This window comes from Mesoplodon mirus (genome assembly GCF_964341445.2).
Source record: "Mesoplodon mirus genome assembly, chromosome: 1".
Lineage (NCBI taxonomy): Eukaryota > Metazoa > Chordata > Mammalia > Artiodactyla > Ziphiidae > Mesoplodon > Mesoplodon mirus.
In genome coordinates this window covers 21,830,825-21,841,463 of record NC_138976.1, presented here as the reverse complement: position 1 = coordinate 21,841,463, position 10,639 = coordinate 21,830,825, and the positions used below count along the sequence as shown (strand labels likewise).

Below are 10,639 nucleotides of genomic sequence, written 5' to 3'. Positions count from 1 at the left end.
AAGTAAGGGTTAGAGCCTAAAAGGGAACTCCGGCGCAGTTCGGGCGCTTTCTCTGACTGCGCCGCACCCTCGCTTCCTGCCCGGGAGGGGCTGCCGGTAGTCGGCGGGCTCCTGAGCATCGAGAGCTGGAGCCAGAGCAGCTTCCTGCAGCCCCCGCGACCATAGAGCGCGGGCCCAGGGCGCCGCCCGCGGGTGGGGGACGTTCCCGGGACGGAAGTGGCCGAGAGAGTGTCGAAGAGAGGGCGAGGCCGGAGCCTGAGAGGCACCCGGAGAACGATCGGGTTAGCGGACCAGCGGGCGGGGCACAGAGCCGGGCAGCGCAGGTAGGGAGGACCGGGCGAGCTGGGGCTTCAGGGTGGGGCTGCGAGGCCAGGTCCGGGAGGCGGGTGTGCGGGCGGGGCCGCTGACTCTTCTGCGTCTGTTTCGGGTCCTGTTGGAGAGGTCAGCGTACAGTGTATCTCCGCTTGTGCTCAGAGTTAAATAGGCCGTTTTTCGGGAGCCAGGCCCTTCCTGGGAGCAGATGGGTTTGGGGGAGGGTGAGGAGTGAGTGGCAGTGTGGCGCAGGGCGGGGATCGGCTTTGAGGTTAGTTGATAGCGGTTGAGTAGGAACACATTGGGTGAGTTGCGGATTAGGTGGAGTTGGGTTTAGGAGTTAAGGTTAGCTTTTGGAGTTATAAAACCGGGGTTAAAATTTAGATTTATTAGTGTGAGTTAGGTGCGTTTTGTGTAGGTGAAGTTTGGATTAAGAGCATTATTTTGTTTTCTAGGGTGGCCAACATAAGTCAAAGTTAGAGTTCAGGGTCAGGTTAAGGGTCACCAACAGGAACTAGGTTAGAAGTCCAGTTTTAGGGATTAGAGAAGGTTGGCATAGTCAGTATTAGGGATAAACAGGGAAGGGGTGAATCAGGAATCAAGTGACAAATGAACTTCAGGTTTAAGGGTCAAGATTTAAGGTTAAGGTCGGGATTTGGTGCTAAAGGTAAAAATTAAATCAAAATTAGGGATCAGGGATTGGACTCAGGTGTGTGCTAAGAAAGGGATGAGTGTCAAAGCCAGTCCTGGGAATCAGGAGACAAATTAGGGTCAGGGTTAATGTTAGGAATTTCGGGCAGTTTTCGGTGTTGTAGTTGAGGTCAGGGTGGTTGACCTCGAGCAGGTAAAATTTAAGAGATTGGCGGTAAGTAGATGCCCTTGTTTTGCGGGGAGGGCTCTTATGCCTCTGTGGTCACAGGGGCTTCTTTGGCCCAGAGAAATGACAAACTAATTTCAGGCAAGGGTTCTGGGCTTCAGCTAGAATTGCAAGCATCTGGGATTCCAGCTTCATTCTACTGTTTAAGCCTAGGGCTCTTGCTGTGACCACCACAGTTGAGGGGCAGGGGTTCCTGGACCATGTTGTTTACAAAATAGGAGGTGGGAAAGGGTTAGGGACTCAGGAGGTGTACAAGGCTTAGTAACAAGTGGAGGACTAGCTAGAGGAGAAGGGATGGTGATTAAGGGGGAAGCAGACCAAGGAAACTGCTCCCATGGGAGAAGGGGACGGCTTAATCCTCTGAAAGTTCAGCCCTACTGCCTCCCTCTTCCCTTATTCCCTGGATATTAAACCTTCCCCTCCAACTCTCCTCCCTGGCCCTGCACTTCACACCCTTCAGGCCTACCCACTTACAAAATACTTCCCTTGCCTTTAATGCTCCCGTGTTGTTCACCTTACCATCCGTTCTCAGTGTCAATTCTGCGTCCCTTCCCACCCCCGAATCCACACATCCTACTCTTGTGCAAATCTGAGCTTTCCCATCATTTTAAAGCACTCTCCCACCATTTTCACCCACTCATTCAAGTGCATACCTCCTGGTCATCTGCTGAATACCCCACCACCAGTCCAACACTACTGCCAAGTCTTTACGGTCCCTGCTATGTGCCATTCCCTGGTTCTAAGGCTCCTTAATTTCTTGGTCCAGTTATAGATCCCCTTCCCCCACTCCCCCAAGAGAAAAGAGGAAATGAGACCCAAAGAGGAAACTGGATCTTGCTGATCCCACGCCCAGCCAAGCCACTGACCACACCCCCATTTCACTCCCAGCCTGACCCTGCCACTGACCACAACACTATCCCCTACCCAGCCTGACCCGGCCACTGGCTGCACCCCATTCCCCTCAACTCCATCTTCACTTAGACACTGCCAACGTCCCTTCACTCTCCCCCCCATCCCACTAATGTAGCCTAATTTAGCCACTTACCACATCTCTTCTCAACCTCCTGCAGCCTGACTTGGCCTCTGACCTCACTCCATCATTCCCTGTCTTAGCCACCATCCACATAATTATTCTTCCTCTTCCCCCAGCCTGATCCAGTGACTAACTATAGACGTATTTTTCCCACTGTTACCTTCCCCAGTCTTTCTTTACACTTTGTCTTCCCCATTTCCAGCCTGATAGAGTCACTAACCCCATCCCTTCTGCCCCTACCTGGCTGCTAACCACATCCCCTAACTGCAGCCTCGTCTTCACATTCTCAGCTCCATCTGCTCCTTTCTTTCCCCCTTTCCCAGTTCCTTGCCTAAACTCAAGCTCTCCCAGCCACTCTGAGTGCCTACTGATGACGCGAAGCAATGGGACCCCAGCCTGACTTTGGGCCTTGGTTCCTGAGGACAGACTGTCATCAGGTCCTGTCAGTTCTACCTCTTAAAATTTGTAATGAGTGATGCCCTCCTCTCCACCATTCTAACTCTGGCTTCATTACCTCCCACTTGTGCTAATGCAGTGTCTTTACAACCAATCTCCAAGGTAGATGCCAGAGTTATTTTCCTAAAGTTTAGTTCTGATTGTGCCCCTTCTCTGATCAAAGCCTCCCTTTGCCTCCTGTTGCCCTCCGGTAGGTGAAATTCTGCATACTCCTGCTGAGTTCTCCCCTGCCTTTCCACCTTAACCTTGACTTCCCCATCACTGCTCACTTGCAGGTACCCTGTGCTTCAACCAGCCTGCCTCCTCACTTCCCTGAATGCCCCTCCGTGGTTTCCTGCTTCTCCACCTTTGCTTATGCTATTCTCTCTGCCTAGAATGCCACCCCTGACTCATCTCCGGCTGGCTGGAATAGTGGCGAGAGCTTGGGCTTCGGAGTCAGAGACCTGGGTTTGGATCCTGGCTTCACAACTTATTAGTTTGTGTGACTTATTAGCTGTGTGACTTGTTCAAGTTAAATACTTGAACAAGTGCTTAACTTCTTTGAGCCTCAGTTTCCTAATCTGTAAAAATGGAAATAACGACACCTACCTTGCAGGGTTGCTGTAAGAATTAAATGAAATCATGTACACAAAGCAATTGACATATAGTCAATAAAAGATAGATCATTGTTATTTTTTAAAATCCTAACTTCAAATGACACTTTTTGTGAAGACGTTTTAGTCCCCCTTCCCTGACCTAAAGGGATCTCTCCCATGAGCACATACCACCTGGTTCTTACCACATCCTGCCTTCTGTAATTTTGTATGTAGCTCATCCACTCTGCTGACTGGGAGCCCATTGAGGGCAGAGGCTGGGGCTTACCCGCCACTGAGAGTTTGGCCCAGGGCCTTCCCATAACACACCCTCGAAAATGCTCGCTGGATGGATGGAAGGAGAATGTCTGTATAATGGGAGGAGAGGTGTTGGGGCCTAGTGCTGTGTGCTTGCCGACAGAGGTGTATTTGTACATCCCAGCTGTGTGCGTGGGGTGGAGTCCATGGGAAGACGACGTGGTTGTGATGGATCTGTGTAGGGCTGCGTGTTTGAGATAATGTGTATGTAGAGACTGTGTAACTAGTTTTGTGGGAAAGAGCTCTGTGCATAGGCTGGGGTACATCTAGGGAGAATGAATATGCATGGATCTGGATGTAGGTGGGGAAGGGACGTGCTGGGGGAAGTCAGGTCCAGCCCTTCAGCTGCCCGGTCCAGCCCTAAATGAGCCTCCAGCAGCCTGAGGCCGGATATGTCAGTCTCACCCACAACCCTCCCCTCCCTCTCAGCGGTTACAGACTCAGAGGCCAAATTTGGTAACAGACTGAGTGTTACTCCCCCAGCCCTCTTACATTCTGACTCTGTCTTCAGCTTTCTCTCTCCCTTTGTCCCTCTCTGTAACTCCCTGTCTTTCTGCAGCTCCCTTTGTGGGTACCTGCTCTGACTGTATTCTCTATGTACCCCAAATTCCTTACCCCCAGTACATTTACATTCCATTCCTTGCTGGGATTTGACCTCCTGTCCTCTATTCCCCCCCCCCCAACAATTGCCCAACTCCTCTGGAATGTATCTCAGGAATGTCTTGAGGGAGGAGGAGTTCTCTGGGAGGGGGACACAGAGGGGGGGCATTGTTGCTGTTCCATAAAACATGATAGAAAGGGGAGCAAAGTTCTCAGGCCGGAACAGGAGTTGGATAGCTGCTCCCCATACTTCCAGGGGCCTGGTTCTGTGCTATCATTGCCCCCAACTCGCTCAGTTCCCTTTCCTCCCTCACCCTCTTGTAGCCATGTGGATGTCCACTGAGGACCAGCCTGAAAGTGAGGGTAGCCATGACTCAACTCCCTTATCGGGGTCTCACCAGAGGTTTCCGTGCTTGAGGAAGAAGGGGGTGTCCATGTGTCCGGAGGAAATGGGGGGAGACATGCAATTTCAGCTTAGGGTCTAAGGTCTTTTCAGTGCGCCCTCAGCTTCGCAGACCTTCCAGCGACCCAGCAGCCAGGTCTGTCCAGCTCTGGGGAGAGATGCTCCAGGAACGGGGAGGGGAGTAGAGACCTAGTAGTGGGGAGACTGGGAGAGTCCGCTCTTGGGAGTAAAGATAGAGGATGAGCTGTGGCTGCTGCTTTTTTGAGACTCTGTACTATTTATAAGGTTAGAAATTGTCTGTCAGATCCCTGGTCCAGACCTTTCCCACATCTGCCTCCCGCCTCCTGTTTCTACCTAGACTTTCAATCCCTCCTAATCTCTTCACCCTCCAAAAACATACCCCTTGCCAAGTTTCCTGGTCCTCAGCTGCTGTTTCCTAACACCCCCACCTCTACTTCCAGCCTTCTCTCTAGTCTGCTTTCTCCCCTTTGGGGCTAGCAGTTTGCAGAGAGGGCAATGGGCAGCCTGGATTTGCTCACTCTCTTAGGTAAGAGGCACCAATCTTTGTGCGGAGCTGGGTCACATCATCAGCTGCCAGGCAGACTTGTGGTCTGGTACGCTCTGCACTGCCTGCCGCCTCCACTGAGAGGTGGTGCCGGGAGGGTTCGGTGAGACTGGTGTCCCCGGCCACAATGAAAATACTGTCAGGAGAGGCAGCTGAGACGGAGGGCAGAGTTTCAGAAGGACTAACTGAAGATGAGAGAGCATAGGAGGAGTTACAGTGAGAACTGCGTAGTAACTTGGTGACTTAGAAGGAGCAAGGACTGAGTTAGAAGGACTGGGCTCTTTCTCTGACCTGCTTTGAAACACACACACACGCGCGCGCGCGCGGTCTGATTCCCCTTCAGCAAAATTAAAGAGTTGATTAGATCACTTCGGAGATCCCTTTGGGTTAGAAAATCATGATTCTAGCTCGACTGCTGGGGAACCAAACATGGGCCAAGCTCCTCCGGGAGGCCCCCAGCACGTCAGGTTAGAGGAAAGCTGAGACAAGTGGGCCTGGATGGATTGAACAGCAAGTGTTTGGCCTCCCTGCCGAACTAGCTAGAGACAGTGTTTGCAGGTCTCAAGAGTCCTTGGGGATTATCTAATATAACGTCTTCATTCTGCAGAGGAGGAGGCTAAAGCTGTGAGAGGGAAGATCATATGATGAGTCAGGGCAGAGCTCTGAAAATTCCAGACAGGAAGAAGCCAGCAGGGTATAGTAAGAGACAAAGAGAGAAGAAGACTGAACCAGGAAGGATGAAAACAGGGCAGAGGCGGGGCTGGGAAAGGAGGTGAGCAGGGACAAGGGTAAGAGAGAAACACTTGGAAGAAAAAAGGGAGGCACAGATTCCAGTGCTGGGGGCGGGGCGGTGTCCTCGGGTAACACTGCGTTTCAGACCTGCTTTTGTACCTTGCAGACCAGCCTCTCCTTCAGATGTCTTAGACACCTTAGACATCCATCTGATGCAACTCATCTTTCATTCTTTTTAAAATTATTAAATAAAACAAAAACAACTTCACTGCTATCTGCTTTGGTGACTCCCTTTCCTGGGGCTCCATCTGGGGGGCCTCCTCTCCTCCAACAAGGGTGTATTCTAATGCCCTGATGCCACAGGTCAGGTATAGCCAGGCTGGAGAGGAGAAGCCGCCACCATGGTTGCACTTTCGCTGAAGATCAGCATTGGGAATGTGGTGAAGACGATGCAGTTCGAGCCGTCTACCATGGTGTATGACGCCTGTCGCATCATCCGTGAGCGGATCCCAGAGGCTCTGTCTGGCCCTCGTGAGTCTGACTACCCAGTGGCTGGGGTGGGAGTCCTTGGTCCCTTCTCGTTCCCAGGCTCTTGGCCTTGGGGGATGACTTTGTTGTCCCCCAAGGCTTCTCATCTCTCAGGTCTGTGCTCCTTGGTTCCCTCCGTCCCCTTTAGGCCCCAGATCACTGAGAAAATAATAAGGGGCAGTGGTGCAGCCATTCAGCCACATTGGGGTCCTTATAAGTCTGAGGTGATCCATCCTCTCTTTTAGCCAGCGACTTTGGGCTATTTCTGTCAGACGATGACCCCAAAAAGGGTATATGGCTGGAGGCCGGGAAAGCTTTGGATTACTACATGCTCCGAAATGGGGTGAGTATGACTTCATCAAGGACCACCAATATCCTCTTCCATCACTTCCCTCCTTCCGCTTCCTATTTTCAACACCCACATCTGTTGTCTGTGACTTCCCCCATGCTTGCTTTCTGTTACAGGCAGTCATAATACCCTGCTTTCGAGCAAGCCACCATAGTCTTCCTTTTAGTAATCTACTTTCCTCCTGCCTCTGGCTGCCTAAAAAGGAAGTAATACCTTTAGCTTAAAGTGGGCCCCTGCCTCCTATTCCTGCCCCAATAGGACACCATGGAGTACAGGAAGAAACAGAGGCCCTTGAAGATCCGTATGCTGGATGGCACTGTGAAGACTGTCATGGTGGACGACTCTAAGACCGTCACTGACATGCTCATGACCATCTGTGCCCGCATTGGTAAGGGGCTCGTGGGGCCGGAGGCTCAGGGGGAGGCCCCAGCTCTGCCGGAAGACCTGGCTGCAGTGCCTGGGATGCTGCCAACCTACCCCCTCCCCCAGGCATCACCAACCATGATGAATATTCACTGGTTCGGGAGCTCATGGAAGAGAAGAAGGAGGAGGTGACAGGGACCTTACGAAAGGACAAGACACTGCTGCGAGATGAAAAGAAGATGGAGAAACTAAAGCAGAAATTGCACACAGATGACGAGCGTAAGCAGAAAGGGACAGAAGAGGGCATTCGAAACAAGCAGGGTGGCAGGGGCAGCCGTTTCTGTGTTATTTACTGAATACTTGCTTTTGCAAGGCACTGTTTAAACCCTGGGGATGCATCTGTAGTAAAACAAAGTCCTGCACTCACAGAACTTAACATATTAGTGAGAGAGGGTAGGAAATGAAGAAACAAACAAAAAGCCAGAGATTAGATGGCGTAGGGGCTCTAGGGGCTTGACATTGAGGGGACTCTCTGTGTCCCAGTGAACTGGCTGGACCATGGCCGGACGCTGAGGGAACAGGGAGTGGAGGAGCACGAGACGCTTCTGCTCCGGAGGAAGTTCTTCTACTCAGACCAGAACGTGGACTCCCGGGACCCTGTCCAGCTGAACCTTCTCTATGTGCAGGTAGGGAGAGGACTTGCCTGGCATGGGGTGGTAGGGAGAGAGGCAGAGGCGCAGTGTGGGTATCTCTGTACCCCAGACAACATTCGCCTCCTTTCGCTGTGCTCTGCAGGCACGAGATGACATCCTGAATGGCTCCCACCCTGTCTCCTTCGACAAGGCCTGTGAGTTCGCTGGCTTCCAATGCCAGATCCAGTTTGGGCCCCACAATGAGCAGAAGCACAAGGCTGGTTTCCTCGAGTGAGTGACCCTCATCCCATACCCTGTCAGGGCCCAGGACTCCCTGCCACTGTGGCCCCAGCACAATGGGCCTGTCTCCATCCCAGACCTTCTCCCCTATTTCCTCTTCTCAGGTCCCAGGGTCTGACCCATATGGGTACCTTTTCAGCTTCCATCGTCCATTTGTCTCCTCCCTGGCCTCATGTGGAATATAAATGTAGTCCATAATCTCTGCCCCTGCCCCCTACCTCTGAAGTAAGCATATAACTTTTCTGAGATGCTCTGAAGAATTGTACTGCAATAGCCAGAGGGAAACTACATTTTCGTCACAGGGAACATCAGATTTCAAAAGTCTCACAGGTCTCATCCACTGGTGTTTCTCAAAATATCTACAGTTTGGTGTGGCTTTCTCAGCTTCCTACGAGCATGGTCATCCTTCTCGTGAGCTCCTTCTGCCCTTGGTCCCCTAAAATTGTGCTCTCGACCCTCTTTTCCTGAAGGAATGAGCCTCCAACTCAAGTTCCCTTAGTCTCTTTCCCTGTAAGGAGGGACACAGGCTGTATTCAAGAGTTAGTACTAAGTCATCTCGATTTCAGGGACAATCCAGACTCTAGTCCCTTGAGTCTTCTTTCTCCCCAAAGATAATACTCTCCTAGACATTTCCTTACAACCCTAGGCCCACAGTCCATGGCCCACATAGCCCTGATGCTGTCCACTACATGCTGACCCTCCCTTTTCTGGTGTAGCCTGAAGGACTTCCTGCCCAAGGAGTATGTGAAGCAGAAGGGAGAGCGTAAGATCTTCCAGGTGATTGGGGATGGGGAAAGTGTTTGGGATGACCCGGGAGCTTTGCTGCTTAATCCTTCTGACTAAACGGACCCCTACCCCCTCCTCATCACCCCTACCCTGCTTCCACCCTCCAAGCTGTTCTCCCATCCCTCCTGCACCAAGAAAGCAGAAGACCTGGGCTTCTGGTCTCCACCTGCACACTGCATCTGCTGTGGAACTCAGTTCAGTAATCTTGTTTTCTTTTCTTTACCTCTAACATGGGATAACTATCTTCCCTGAGTAGGATTGGTAGGGGAATCAAACGAGGTAGTATGCTTAAATTACTGTGAAGAGTGTATATCTTCGTACAGACGGAAGGTGTTATCACCACTCTGAATCCTCAGCCCAAAAGGCCTTGTTTGACCTTCTACTTCCTAACCGTCCATTCACGTCTACAGAATGTCTGCAAGTTCCTTAACTGTATCCCTCGCTTCTTGAATAATTGCCTCTGCATATCCTTTATCAGCCCCATCCCCTCACCTTCTCATTTTTTATAGCCTGCATCCCCTAATTTTTCCTCTGTTCCCATTATGCTCTCCCATCATAGTTCACATCCCAACTTAACTCCTCATCTGCGATATCATCCTCCCCACATTTTGCTAAATGTTTCCCCATTTCATACTCGAAGGCACACAAGAACTGTGGACAGATGAGTGAGATCGAGGCCAAGGTACGCTACGTGAAGCTAGCCCGTTCCCTCAAGACATACGGCGTCTCCTTCTTCCTGGTCAAGGTGGGTTACAGATTCTTCTCTGCCCACCCTTACTTCCACTCTTACCCTTTCCTCTCTGAGTCTCTAACCCTGCCCCCAGTCACATTTCCCGTTGTTCCCCAAGAATCCCATTCTCTTCGTTGTGAAAACTTGCCCCTTTGTCAGTTCTCCACCATCACTTCCCTCCTTACCCTGCATTTTCCTTCCTTTTCCCTTTATCCTCACATAGCCTTGTCCCGGGTCCATCCATAGACACCCTGGTTTAGCTCTCCTGCCCACCTCAGCACCCCACTGTGGTCTGGATCTGATCCCCTGACCAATAAGACCAACGACAACCTCTGCCCCACAGGAAAAGATGAAAGGAAAAAACAAGTTGGTGCCCAGGCTTCTGGGCATCACTAAGGAGTGTGTGATGCGAGTGGACGAGAAGACCAAAGAGGTGATCCAGGAGTGGAACCTCACCAACATCAAACGCTGGGCTGCCTCTCCCAAGAGCTTCACCCTGGTGAGCTGGGGTCTCGGGGGAGAAAGGGCTTTGGAGTTTTCAGAGAAGGGGCAGCCACAAAGGTCTCCCCCGCACCCCTGCTCAGGGGCAGGTGCACTGAATGCAACTCCAGAAAAAAGGAAAACTTTGGAACTATTGCAGGAACGTGGAGATTAGAATAGAAGGGAGACTCTCCTGGAGAATGAGGGAAGCTTAAATGAAACATTTTTTTTTAATCAACAGAACAAAACTGTAACCAGCAAGCTGAGATCACAGGAAACTTGGGGAGAGGGAAGAAAAAGGTGACAGAAAGAAAAATAAGCCTCCCCTCTTTCAGCAACAGCTACTTACAGTAGTTTCCTCCTCTAGCTTTATGTTTTGGCATTATGAATTGAAAACTGGTCCCACCTTGAGGAAGTGCCCCACTGAGAAGGGAAATTAGTAAAGGTGGTTTTTCCATTTTGGGTACTAGTACTAATCCTTAACTATGGTCATTTAATGATAAATGATAAATGTGTCCTCCCAATTCAGGGTGAGAGAAGAGAGATTTCCTAAATGCCACACATTTGAAACTGTGTAGCATACAGAGCACGCCTCGGAAATAA

The 10,639-nt window shown here is 51.0% G+C and overlaps 1 protein-coding gene across 2 annotated transcripts in view; it reads left to right on the top strand.

Moving 5' to 3' along the window:
- Positions 1–26: 26 nt before the first annotated feature.
- TLN1 (talin 1) overlaps positions 27–10,639 on the top strand; it is a 33,868-nt gene continuing 23,255 nt past the window's right edge. The window contains exons 1-10 of one of the 2 annotated variants that reach the window (XM_082626871.1): positions 27–281; positions 6,232–6,399; positions 6,642–6,739; positions 7,004–7,133; positions 7,235–7,387; positions 7,652–7,794; positions 7,904–8,031; positions 8,757–8,817; positions 9,467–9,571; positions 9,900–10,055. In XM_082626871.1, the coding sequence (XP_082482997.1) occupies positions 6,270–6,399; positions 6,642–6,739; positions 7,004–7,133; positions 7,235–7,387; positions 7,652–7,794; positions 7,904–8,031; positions 8,757–8,817; positions 9,467–9,571; positions 9,900–10,055 (1,104 nt within the window). In that variant the 5' untranslated portion in view covers positions 27–281; positions 6,232–6,269. Of the gene's footprint in view, positions 324–6,231; positions 6,400–6,641; positions 6,740–7,003; positions 7,134–7,234; positions 7,388–7,651; positions 7,795–7,903; positions 8,032–8,756; positions 8,818–9,466; positions 9,572–9,899; positions 10,056–10,639 lie in introns of both variants that reach the window. The other variant, XM_082626870.1, reaches the window with a different exon arrangement.